Raw genomic sequence first — 14,372 nt, forward strand, 5'->3', positions numbered from 1 at the left:
TGAAAATCAAATACATGTGAGTTGCAACAGTATCCTCTTTGGGAAGTGGTATTTTTATAAATCAGTCAAATACAATATGTAAGTGAAAAGGAACAAAAAAAATCACTCTGCAGAAGAGATATAATCATAAGGGACCTATAAATTCCATGTTTTTAAAATTATAACAGTTATGTGCTTAGAGATAAAAGATGAATACAAAAGATCATAATTCACTGCCCTTGAGGCATTCTATATGTAAAAAACATCTATCATGCAATATATTAAAATTCTGCAACTAAAGGTAAAGTATAAAATGACTGTATTTAAGCTCTAAGAATGAGAAAAATCTTGGAACAGCACACAGAAATTTATAATAAATTTCACTTTAATTCCCAAGGAATCTAGGACAGTACTATATACATAGTGTTCAAAAAACTAATTTTTCCTTAACAAATGAATAATCAATCTTTGAAGAACTCAATAAAATTGTGTAATTCATCTAAAATACAACAAATGAAAAGAAAACTGGCATTCATTTTGACATGGCAATGACCTGTAAACCCAAAGGACTAAAAAGAATGCCAGACACCTAAAACAAATGAAACCTGCCATTACTTATTGAACAGTTCTAATTACCATTTGAACAAAGAAAACAATGCAAAATCCTCAACCAAATAATGCAAAGGACATACCTCAAAGAGGCAATGAACATCACCCAAACAAGTTCAAGTTTCCAGCTTTGTGAAACACATTTGCTTGCACTAATACAGAGTTAGTTCCATGGGTTAGTTTTGGACACTTTGTCTACAGTTTTGCTGGAAACACAAAACACGCTCTCTTTTCTTAGTCCTTAGGTTAGTCTATATGTGGTTTCTCTTACCTCCTTTTTTTAAAAATTTTTTTTTGTCTAAAAATAACAATAGAAGGCAAGTGTCATGCTTTGTAGAGGAAGAAAGTAAGATACACAAAGAAATTCAAACTTCTCTGAAAGTGAACAAAATAACATGGTTTGTAACGATACAATTAAGAGCAGGACAAATATTTTTAAAAAATTTCATTACTTACTAAGTTGGGATATAAACTTGTTTCAGTTTACTCTCAGCTTCTGCTGCTTTTAGACGTTTCTAATTCAAAAGATGGATAAAATATTTTACACACAATGCCTATTAGTTATTACCACTTCACTGTCTTAAAAAAAAAGAAAATAAAGTATCAGGCTATAAATTAAAATTTACTCTTTTTAAGACAAGCTTTTCTTTCATATGCATATTCTTCAATTGTAGTAGCTTATAAGAAAAGTCACTAGATTCTGAGTTACAGAACTATAGTACTTTTTTTTTTCTTCAGTGCGAGAGATGGAACCCAAAGCCTCACACACACCAGGCAAGCACTCTACCCTTGAGCCACATCCCCAGCCCTAGATATAAATTTTTATAGTAAAGCAACGAACAGCTCCATTCCATTTTTTTTATTTTTTAGGTGCTAGGGATTGAACCCAGGGTCTTGTGCATGCTAAATACTCACTCTACCATTAAAACATACCTCTAGTCCCCAAAAGGACATATATTAGCATGGTGAAGAGGCACATGCCCATAATTCCAGTCACTAGGAAGGCTGGGGCAGGAGGATTGCAACTTTGAGGCCAGCCTGGACAACAGAGCAAGTAAAAAGAATGGGAGATGTGGCTCAATGGTATAGCACCCCTGGATTCAAACCCTAGTGCCAAATAAATGAATAAATATAAACATTTTTTACTTTTACAAACTGTTTTTACTTTCTTACTTGTTTATCTGGAAGGAACAACACACACACACACACACAATACCTGCTTTTAGAAAAATATTCAGAGATGATTAGTTTCCAAAATCCATCAAAGAGAAAGAGACTGTCACTATTCTAAGTAAAATTAAATAAACCTTTACCCTCAAATATTGGGAGATATGAAGTAACTTTTTTTTTCCTTGGTACTGGTGATTGAACCCAGTGGCACCTGACCACTTAGCCACATCCCTAGCCCTTTTTATTTTCATTTTGAGACAGGGCCTCACTAAGTTCTTAGGGCCTCAATAAGTTGCTGAGATTAGTTTTGAACTTGGATCCTCCTGCTTCAGCCTCCCCAGTTGCTGGTATTACAGGCGTGCACCACTGTGCCTGGCAACATGCAGTAAAACTTTAAAGCTTGGCTGAGCTCACCATAAGACTGTACTGACATCAATTAGCAGCCAAGTGCAGGGAAAGAAATGGGAAGTAAATTAGATAATAAAATCCAGACACTGATCAACACAATAATGACTGCAAACAGGGAAGGAAAATAATATATGGTCAATGTTCAAAAATGAGACCAGCTAGAACACAAGGTGATCCTCCACTTTCCCAGTAAGAGGAAAAAAAAAAAATGGTGAGGGGACAACCTGAAACTTTTAGAACAGAGTTTAAATTTTTAGGAATAATTTTATTCAAACATTTTCAACTGTCCTTGATGCCACAGTCTCTATCATCTTTAGGGACCCTTTCTGATCAGAATGCACAGCCTTTCAGACCCACTGCCTTCATTTCTACTCATGTTCAAATAAGCACCTTTTGAATAATATATGATGTTCACAAAGGAAATTGTTCAACAGGCCTTGGATATCTATTCACTGTTCATGACCTCAATAACCCTTTGTGATACTTTTTAAAGTGATTCTTAAATGTATTTGTACTGCATCCCAACCTTGCCACTGTGTAACCTCCATCTTGGGGGGCGGGGAATCTACATTAAATATTTGTATCTTTATTTACAAGTTCTGACATGTGACTTCAAGAATATAAAACAAATACTGACTGAGCTTGTTTCAGGAAAACAAAGGTAACATGATTCAAAATAAATAACTGAAGATGTTATATGAATTGAGACATTTGAGAAAGCCTCAAAAATTAAAAATTCCCTACTTTTAAATAATTTTGGATCACTTCTCGGCCTTTTGGCTAAGATCAAATGTAAATATCATGTATAGCACTAAAACATCAAACTAGTAAGACTACTAAAATTAAAGTAAAAAACAGGCAAGATACACACGTAAGTGTCACATAAGGACAATTCAGGAGATATTTGAAAATATCTCTAATTGTAAGGTTGATGGCATTGGTCTCAACTTTCAAATCTTCATAAAAATAACTTGTTCAAGAGGTCTGTGGCAATGCCACATCTCTGATATTTCCCATCAACTATACTCGCAAACAGACGAAGCACCAGTCACATGCAAGGAAAATAATGCCTTTCTAGTGATATCCTGCTCTGTCATCTTTCTAAAATATTTATCATCATGATTGATGAGGTCAAGGAAATCTAACATGAAAATGTTAAGTATAATAACTTAAAGACATGAAATCATGGAGTTAAAATTAGTATGGGAAAGATAAAGCAAACAATTGTGAAATTAGCAAATTGCTAAGAAATATTAAAATATAAACAGTTCATTTTAATGCACTCATGGTGGTAGCAATATTAATAAGTTACCTGCTGCACATATCTGTCAGTAGTTTTCCACATGTAATAATACTCAATGATGCTAGTCAATGACTTCCAAGGGAGCTGAAAAACATTCAACATGATAATAAAAACCACCTACTGTATAAAGTGCTTTTCTTTAAAACCACCTCTTTAAAAAATAATGGAGTAAATATTCATTTGGAAGATTCATTCTAGGAAAAAAAAAAGCCCTGAAGTTAATTTTAGCAAAAATTGCCCCACATGTCACATTCAGCAAAGAAATTCCCAATATAACACATTCCATTTATTGCCTAATTCATTAAAAATTATAAACATTATGACTATCAATATTTCACAACTTACTCAGGAAAGATCTCAGGCTACATGTGGAAATATAGAACAAGTTTAGAAATAACATTTAAATAACTTTAGCCTGAGTTACTTTTTCAAAGATGCCAGCTACAACTAAGTATCTTTTGGTCTCTGAACATAATATTTCCATTCTTTTCAAAACCACTCTATTTAAAAAAAAAAAGCTAATTCTCTGAAGGAAAAAAAAAAAACACAGCTGAGTGTGCTTCTTATTAGTAGAGCAAGCTAGCCTGAGCTGTTTTTGATAAATATTCAAAAATGGCCAAATAAAAAATCTTAATCATGAAGCCTACAACCAAAGAATATATTTAACATGTCTTTCTGTAGAAGGGAATCTGTTAGTTATCCAAGATGCAAATGAGGACAGATCATACTTTCATGATGATATGAATGGCTGATAAAACAATCTTGAATTATGGCAGCAGATTTTATAAGGGTGACTCAGCCCTCTGACTTCCCTACCATATTATAAGAATTGGAAAGTTAAAACTACTTCCTGGACTTTATACCTGGGATCTGCTTATGAAACCTGGACAACATCCATGCCATTCCTATCACCTCTCCATTTAACTCACCTGTTAGACCTCAAAACAGATGGATTTTAGAGAAATTATTTTAAGCTTATTTGGGTGGCAACACCAATAGCAGTTACAAATGTGATCTCTTTACAGGATCAATCAGCCCAGCCACTAAGCTGTGAACCATAGCTAAAGCAAATAGTTTTATTTTAATTCAATGTGTTCATCTAATAGAATTGAAAGTGTGGAAGATGGTGAAGGAGCCTCAAGCAAGACCTCATAGGATAGTCATGGTATAATCCCCTCGGCTTTTTAAGAAACGTCAGAACTCTTATCATTTATTATTCTTCTGAGAAAAAGGCCTTAATTTTAATTTACCTAGAAACCAAGTAACCAGGAAAGGAAGCCAATTGACCATGTAAACACAGCTGCATCAGCTTTATTTTATCCAGTCCTCTGAGTCCTGACTGGCTGTGCCCAGCACCACTCAGCATTACAATGTTAGGCTGCACTCTTTGTGCCACTGCTTCTAGCTGGGAAGCATCTAAACTTGGACTACTGGCTCTCTAGGAGGTTCTGTGAGCCTTCAGACACCAAGTAATATATTTCATTCTGCTAAACTAGTTCAGTTAAATGGATTCTGCTGTCTCCACTTATGGCTTGTGCATTATCTTTCCCAGGGGTAGCAAGGATGGTATAACAGGCATCTATTTTGCTAGAACAGAGCTGGGAGCCCAGTAGTTCTTGAAGCCAACAGCTCTGAGGCAGGTTCTCTGTGGCACAGGAACATTGGGAATTGAGGGGGGAATATCCTTCAGCATTCCAGGCCCTATATTAAGCAAAGGTAAGACTGTGGTTGTTCTGATCATCGCCTATTCTCCACTGCCCCAAACAGTACAAATGACTGAATATACAACATAGAACATGGCAACCAAGACCAAATGGATGAGACTGACAGCAGCTTATTAGTCACATGTACTCACAGCCCAGGGGAAAGAACACTGCACACCATGTGGGGTTACACAGGAATTGCAAGTGAGAATAAGGTGAAGCAGTAGGAGCCGTGGAAGTGAGGCTCAGTACTAGCAAGAGGTTAAGATGTTCCTGGTTACTGCAGAAGGTTTCTGTAAGAGGATGTGACAGACTCGTGTGAACAATTCTTCAAGCTGGCAGGGTAATGAAACCCATCAGGCTGAAGACTGTGGGGTGGGGGTGAGGGGAGCAAGTGGCTACTAGGGGAAATAGCCAGGTAGGGAGACATTCCTGTAGCACAGACGTGGGGAACATCTGGCAAAGGCAAGAGAATTCAAGTTAAGCTTTGGAGGCTCAAAGATGTTAAGGCAGCACATGGAATTTTAGGCTTTCCCTGTACTAGTGCACTGAAGATGACCAGAACAATGAAGCCCAAGCCTGGAACCACTCAGTGACTAGACAGACTCAACCCCTGACACTGATGGCTTGAATAGAAACAAGACATGCTCATGTTTATTTCAGAAAATAAACACCATTGAACTCAGTCCTGCTTATTATTTATTTATGTATGTATTTATTTATTTATTTATTTATTTATTTATTTATTTATTTAGGGTGGGGGTACTGGAGCTTGAACTCAGGGGCACTTAACCACTGAGCCACATTCTGTATTTTATTTAGAGACAGGGTCTCACTGAGTTGTTTAGCACCTTGCCATTGCTGAGGTTAACTCTGAACCTGCAATACTCCTGCCTCAGCTTCCCAAGCTGCTGGGATTACAGGCATGTGCTACCACACCCAGCTGCTGTTATTGTTAATACAAGATATTCTATATTTAATTTAAAAAATCAGACATGCAAAAACACTAGAGAATACATGTATCATTGTACAAATTCAAAAATTTGATTTTTGAATAATTGACTATATATTGAATAATTGAATTCACTGAATGAATACACATGGAATAATTGAATATCTCATTGAATAAAGTAATCAACAGACAAATCTGGACCTCAAGATGGCCCCAAATGTTGAAAACTGTCAAATTAGAAATTTTAACTATAATTAAAATACTGTATTTTGGTGGGGGGAGGGGTGTTAGGGATCAACCAGGGGGCCTTATGCATACTAAGCTACAACCACAGCCCCTATAATTAATATATTGAAGGAGCTAATTAAAAGGATGGATAACATGTCAATTGATTAGGAACTTCAACAGAGATCAAAAGCATAAGACAAACTATGAAGTCAGGAAGAAAAACATGCTATCACACTTGAAGAATTCTGTAAGAAGTTTATCAGTATACTGGACACAGCAAGAATTATCTGTACTAAAAGATTATATAAACTAAAACAAAAGCAGAAAAATCAATGGGAAAAAAAGCACCATGAACTGGTGGACAATACAAAATGATCTAGTAATGTATAACTGGACTTCTACAAGTAAATGAAAAATCTTCAAAAAGAAAATGACTAAGAATTATCTAAAATATAGAACATTCAAATGACAGTTCTAGGAAGCTCAAAGGACTACAGTTACTACAAAAAAAAAAACTTGGAGGCATATTGTAGAAGTAAATGCTAAAAATCAAAAGTAATAAGAAAATACTGATGAAGAAAAAGAAACATTGTGCAATAGGAACTTTTCATCAGAAACTATATCCACCAGACAAAGGGACATCTTCAGAGTATTAAAAGAGGGGGAAAAAAAGTAAATCCTATAAAGAATTAAATATCTTTCTAAAGGGGACAGTAAAAGATTCATCAAACAAAGGTGCATTGTTGACTAAACCTATACTAACAATAACTGTTTATACTGGAAGAAAACTTTCAAATAAATTATCTGAACTTCAACTTTAAGAAGATACTAGAAGGAAATTCAGCAAAGTCCTAAGCAATGAGAAAACAGGAAGGTAGAAGCAGAAATTAATAAAACAGAAAATTTAAAAAAATCAAACAACCTAAAAGCTGGTATTTGCAAAGTTCAATAAAATTGATATAACTCCTAGCCAGACTGATCAGGAATAAAAAGGGGGTGAGGTGGGGTAGGGAGGAGAGACACAAGTTTTGAGTATCAGGAATAAGTGAGTAGACATAACTAGAGATCTAGCCCACAGACCTTAAAAAAATAATTTCAGAGGGCCTAAGGATGTTGCTCAGTGACAGAATACTTGCTTATTAGTATGTGTGAAGCCCTGGGTTCAATTTCCAAGAAAATAAAAAGTAATCCACTGTATCAAGAAACAAAAGAGGATAACCCTACCTATAATCACAACTTCTTCATAAATCACATCTTACAAAATTCAGAATCCCTTCATGGTAAAAACTCAGAAAAGCAGGATGTGATGGTGTACACCTGGAATTCCAGCTACTTAGGAGGTAAAGGCAGGAGAATCGCATGTTTGAAGCCAGCCTGCGCAATTTAGTGAGACTCTGTCTCATTAAAAAAGAAAAAACAAAAAAAGGTGTACTAGAGATTCCAGCAAGTACTAAAGGCAGGATAAAGAAGTAACAGTCACACATATCAGAAATAAAAAACAAGACTCTATCTGCAGAAATCTGTCTATGTAGAAAGTCTCAAAGGATTTATCAAAAAACCTACTTAAGTACTGCCTGAGATTAATAAGGCTAGAGAAAATGTGATAAAAAACACTAAGCCAATATATAAAGAATTCTCAAAATCAATACTAAGATAACCAAAGTGGCAAAAATTAAGCATGAACAAACTTTTCACATCAAACACTTACTATACCAACAAAACCATGTAAAGATGCTAAACATCATTAGTGTTTGTAAAAATGCAAATTAAATCCACAATGACCTCAGCACCATAAAAAGCAAAACAAAATAGGGGCTGAAGATGCAGCTCAGTGACAGAGCACTTGCCTGGCACGTGAGGCACCCTAGGCTCAATCCCCAGTACCACAACAAAACAAAACACACACCACAAAGAGATGCTACTACAGAGCTATGGCTTTTAAAATGATGCTAACAAGTACCAGTGAGGATGTAAAGCAAATGAAACTGTTACATTTTGCTAGCTGTAATGCAAAATGTTACAGTCCTACTGAAAATACTTGTTTGTTAGGATTCAATTAAAGAACCAGGGCCAAAAAAACAGATTTACCTTATTTACTATATTTTAATCTTTATTTTATTTTTTAATATTTTTTAGATGTTGATGGATTTTATTCATTTATTTATATACATTGTTGAGAATCGAACCCAGTGCCTCACACATGTTAGGCAAGCACTCTACTACTGACTCACAACCCCAGACCCGTAATCTTTATTTATTCATTTATTTATTTTTAATATTCTTTTAGTTGTAGATGGACACAATATCTTTATTTATTTATTTTTATGTGGTGCTGAGAATCGATCCCAGTTCCTCATGCATGCAAGGCAAGTGCTCTACTATTGAGTCACAACCCCAGCCCCTTAAGTATTTGTTATAATGATTTAGCCTCATGCAATTACAGAAGCTAATTTAACTGCCTCTGCAAGGTGGTTGTGTTTGCATCTGAAGCTCAGCCTTGGGGTATACAGGACAAGCAGTTGGGAGAAGATGATGCAAAGCTGCGGAGAAGAAGAACAAGCTGAAACCCACAAACATGAGCTGGAGCCTTGACAACCAGAAGGAACCTTGTCAATAATCACTGCCTTTGAACCTGATCGCATGGTGTTCTGCAGAAGCCAAGGCTATTCTTCATGGAGCTCACAAACACACAAACCTCTTGTCCTGGAAGTAAGAAAAGCTTGGAGGACCCTAGGGAAGACGAAGTGATTGCAGTCCTATCACTGCTTCATGCCAACATGAGCCAGATCCCATGGCAGCACATATGAGCTACATACAAAAACTGCTGCTGCCTCAAATCTGCTCTCCAACCCTGCAAGAGAATCTCCCTATGAGTACCATAATGGGAAACATACTGGGAAGGAAATTCTGGAAACTGTAGTTCAGCTTAACTACACTGATATATTTCTTCTTCTTTCTTTCCTTTTTTTTTTTTGGGGGGGGGGGGCACTGGTGAACAGACCCAAAGGTGCTTAACCACTGAGCAACCTCCCCAGCCTTTTTAAAAATTTATTTATTTATGAATGACTGACAGGGTCTCCTGATTACAGGAGTGCACCACTGCACCTAGCTATACTGATAGACATCAAAGTCATCACAGACAGTTTCTTCTGAAGTTAAATATATAATTACCATTAAAACCCAATTAACCTGTTGCTAGTGTTTACATGAGAAAGGAAAATTAGATTCACACTAAAATCAAAATACAATGTTTATGGCAACTTTATCCATAATTGCCAGAAACAACTCAAATGTCCTTCAACAGCTAAACAAATAAACAAACTGCAGTAAATTCATACAATGGAATAATACTAATGAAATGAACTACTGATACATACAACAAGACTGATGAATACCAAGTAAAAGAAGCCAAAATTGTAAGGCTATCTACTGTATGATTCCACTCATGGAGTATGTAGAAAAAGGCAAATTGCAGGGCACAGTGTGCACACCTATAATCCCAGCAACTTGGGAGGTTGAGGCAGGAGGATTGCAAGTTCAAGGCCAGCCTCAGCAACTTAGTGAGAACTTGTCTCAAAAGGGTGGAGTAGGGTGGGGATATATCTCAGTGGTAAAGTGCTCCCCCCAAAAAAACAAAGGTGGGGGGCAAAAATTAACTTTAGGGATGGAGATGAAATCAGGGGTTAGGGTTTGAAGAGAACTGCCTATAAAATGGGAGATCAACGGTAGGTTTAATGAACCGTACTGTCTTGACTGAGGCTACAGAAGTATGCATAACCTTATGCTAGAAAGAATATATTTTACTGTGTGCAAATTTAAAAATAAATTACATTAAACTAATCACTAAGTATGAAAATATTGGGCTAGGGATGTAGTTCAGTGGTAAAATGTGTGCTTAGCATGTACAAGGCCCTGGGTTCAACACTCACCACCTCATTCCTCCTAAAAAGCCCTGTATCTGAATATCTGAAATTCAATATCCTACTTGAATTTGTTATGTACAGGAGATGGAACCCAGGGCCTCATGCATGCTAGGCGAGCACTCTACTACTAATCTATACCCCCAACTCGTTTTTAAATATATAACACACCATAAATTCACATGGAATTCAAAGTAGAAAATAAAAATGATTATTTCTGAGAAGTAGGATGAAACAAAAATTTAAAAATGACCATTATGATGGTGTTGCCCAGTGCGCTGATAAAGCTCAAGTACTGAGGGGAGAAAAACCCAAGAGAATTTATTTTACATACGCTACCTGTTAATTTCTAAAAGAATACTTATTAAAAAATTCATGTCATAGTATTTCTGACCAATACAGTGCCCCAACAACATCAGGTACATGTAATGGTAATATAGGTAATGAGAGAGAATGTGTGTATTATGATTTCTACTAGGTTTATATGCTATTTTTATAATAAGCCTAAAAACAGTACTACAGAAAACACAAAACTCTTTGAGTAGTTTAATTTCTGACATTCTATTTTGTTCACACTGAGATTTTTGACCCTGGTGGCCAATTCCAGTCTCCAAAATATAACAGATCTAAAGTGGATCAGCTCATCAACACGAGAGTTAACCACATTCTAGGGAAACACCTGCAGAGTTAAAATCTGCATTTCCCAGACCCTCTTGCATCTAAGAGTCTGGATATAATCTGGGTTGCACCATAGATGCATGGGCAAGACAGACAGGAAGTTTGTTACTAAAAGTACCCTGCTGATAGGGATCACAACAGAGGCAGGTAGAGAGGTAGCTCTGCAACTGGGTGATTAGGTTTCTGACCATAACACTGACAGCAGCATCCCCAGTTGGTCCATACTGAAGTAAAGACGTTCAGAGTCATTCCCAGAAGTCCAATCTCAAGTCTGTCTTTTCACTTTTTCTAGTACTTAATATTTCTTTTTTTTTTTTCTTGAGACAAGGTCTTACTATGCTTCCCAAGCTGGCCTCAAACTCAGATCCTCCTGCCTCTGCTTCCTGAATAGCTGAAAGTACTTAATGTTTCAATAAGCTTTCCATTCAAACAAATTAGAATAGAACAAAAGCAAAACTAATATATAACATGCTACAAATTTAAAGGAATTTTCTTAGATCATGAAAGTTAACAAAAAAATTTAACAGTTATACTTATTTTCATACAGTAATTTTTATCTCATACCAATTTCAGTCTTGCTATATTCAAGAATATTGGAAGAACATGTTGTCCCAGAGTTCTCTCCTAGTCCTGTGTTATAAATGCCTGAGAATGCCAGCTGTAAATCTCATAGTTCAGTTTTGACTTTGCACGTGCTTATTTCTCCCTTTGTCTTGAGACATCCAGCTAAAAGGCCAGATAACTCCTTTAAGCCTTTCATAACTTGACTATTTAAACTAATCCTGCCCTCTACTCCCAGAATACTTGCTCATCCACTGATAGGAATTTTACATTGGAGTTGGGTATATATTTTTCAATCTCTTGATGTTATAAACTAATTCCCCCACACTAATTTTTTTTGGGGGGGCAGGGGGCGGGTACTGGGGATTGAACCCAGGAGTGCTTAACCACTGAGCTACATCCCAGCCCATTTTTATTTTTCATTTTGAGACAGGTTCTTGCTAAGTTGCTCAGGGCCTCACTAAGTTGCTGAGGCTGGCTTTGAACTTGCACTCCTGCCTCAGCCTCCTGGGCTGCTGGGATTACTGCACTAGCAAAAACACATTAAATTTCTGTTACAAGTTTAGTGCCTACCCAGAGCCTGGCATTATACAGGTGTTCAGCAAACTTTGAACCGAAGTGAGTTAGAGTGAACAGAGTGAACGCTATACTGTAAAATGAGAGTATTATACCCAGAGCAGGGAAAAGTAACTTTCCTTTACAGCAGTTCTCATCTTCTCCCTTATCAGACCTACAGGTTTTGTTCTTCTTTAGGAGAACTTGTTTTTAAAATTTCTATGTAGTGATATAGCTCTATTATATCAATAACTCCTATGTTAATAACACTGCACTGTTGTTATCCTGATCATCTGAATCTAAATACCACTAATGCATTTTAAGTTCTCAGCTGCACGTGCTACAAATTTAAATGACAGTATTATAACAATTTGGGTAGGGTATGAGTGAGGCTGAATTTTCACAACAAATGTCAGTGACACTAACAGATCCAATAATTGTGTTTGGAATTTAAAATATGAACCCATATTAATAAGTAATAATTTTGCTTCAGTACAATTCAGGAGAGATGCAACAACAAAAGGCAGAATATTGGCTCACATCAAATATGTGAATAGTCTATAAAGATTCTATTTTCATCATTTAAAATACAAGAGGCTTCCATAGAAAGCTATTTATAAACTCCTGAAATAAGAATCTCTCAAAGAGATTTAATTACAGACAGTAAGCCCATAAATACAAAGGAAAAAGGAAATACATAATAGAACAGATAAGATTATAAAGCATTTAAAGTGTAAAGTAAAGAGAACAGATCTCAGGTGTCCTCAACACACACACAAATGGTCACTAAGTATGAAAGTAGATGAGCTAGTTTGGGGGGGAGGGGGTACAAGGTAGGTGGGGACTGTACTAGGAATCAAACCCAAGGCTTTGCAATATGCTAGGCAGGCACTATATTAATGAGCTACATCTCCAGCCCTTGGATATGTTAATTTAATTGTAGTAATAATCACTTTACAATGAATGTACATAAAATAATCACATTATATGCCTGGAATGTATACAATTTTTTCAACTGCATCTCAATAAAGTCAAAAAAAGAAAAGGTAAGCCATGGTGGTGCATGCCTGTAATCCCAGCAACTCAGGAGACTAAGGCAAAAGGAAGACAAGCTCAAGGCCAGCCTTGGTAACTCAGGGAGACCCTGTCTAAAAATCAGAAACAAAAAGGGCTGGGGATGTAGCACAGTAGTAGAGTACCCCCGGGGTTAAATCCGCAGTACCAAAAAAAGGGGAGGGGGCTTATTAAAAGAACAAGTTTTGGGGGCTGGGCATATCGTTCAGTTGGTACAGTGCTCACCTAATATGCACAAGGCCCTGGGTTCAATACCCAGCACTCCCCCCACCACACACACACACACACACACAGGAACAAGTTTTTTTAAAAAACAATAAAAAATTCAAATAGGATCCTGTATATCATTAAGAAGAGTCAAAGATTGAAAACCATAAGGCAAATTCTGCTACTCTGCTTGGTAGAGGTCACTTCTATGTTAAAAGTCTATATAAAACTCAGGATCAACAATTATCAAGACAACTAGAAAAATACAGAAGAATTAAAGAAGAGCAGTAAGTCTAAACACAGAGATCAGAAATGTTTACTACAAATAGCCAGAACTGTCCATATTTTAACCTGGAACTCCAAGAGTTACTGGAGGTAAATTCATGCCACCAAGGTTTACACCAAGAACTCAGGAACTCCTGCCACTGAATCTTACTCACAATTACTGCCCAGAACAAATGTCAGCTTATCACTAAACTAGCTTTAGTTCTATTTTGAGCAAATAAAAATCACTATGTAGAGATTGAGCATATAGCTCAGTGGTAGATCCCATGCTTAGCATGCTTAAAGCCCAGGGTTCAATCCCCAACACCAACAAAAACTTGACCATGTCAAACGCTGCTAAATTAAACCAAATTTCTAAAACACAAAATATTCCCATTCTGACATTTTATTTTATTCACAATTTTCTACTTACAAAGTCTTGACGTATGTCATTGAAGTCCTTGCCATATTTTTCTAGTGCCTCTTCAAATAAGCTAGCTTCAGAGGCCGACCATTCTTCCATTTCATCTCTGCATAAAACAGGTCCTCCAAGTGGTACTAAGACACTAATTGCACTGCTCAAGTCATAGCTGTGTCTATACAACGTATCCATAGCATGAAACTTGAGGAAAGAAAGAAAAGAAAACAGGAAATGTCAACAAGATATGCACATTTCCTAGATTATCTAGGAATCCAAACACTAAAATGCATGATAATGCTTAATTAATAATATACCAAGGCAATAACTATTTTTAATAACA

At 36.4% G+C, this 14,372-nt stretch overlaps 1 protein-coding gene across 9 annotated transcripts in view; it reads right to left on the bottom strand.

Annotated features, from left to right (window-relative positions):
- Mta3 (metastasis associated 1 family member 3) overlaps window positions 1–14,372 on the bottom strand; it is a 166,955-nt gene that overhangs the window by 59,322 nt on the left and 93,261 nt on the right. For all 9 annotated transcript variants that reach the window (XM_048804472.1, XM_048804473.1, XM_048804471.1 and 6 more), the window contains exons 9-11: window positions 14,045–14,233; window positions 3,479–3,553; window positions 1,045–1,103 (exon numbers count right to left, since the gene is read on the bottom strand). In XM_048804472.1, coding sequence (XP_048660429.1) covers window positions 1,045–1,103; window positions 3,479–3,553; window positions 14,045–14,233 — 323 coding nt within the window. The remainder of the gene's footprint in view (window positions 1–1,044; window positions 1,104–3,478; window positions 3,554–14,044; window positions 14,234–14,372) is intronic.

The sequence above is a fragment of the Marmota marmota genome, unplaced genomic scaffold (assembly GCF_001458135.2).
Source record: "Marmota marmota marmota unplaced genomic scaffold, marMar, whole genome shotgun sequence".
In the NCBI taxonomy this organism is placed as follows: Eukaryota; Metazoa; Chordata; class Mammalia; order Rodentia; family Sciuridae; genus Marmota; species Marmota marmota.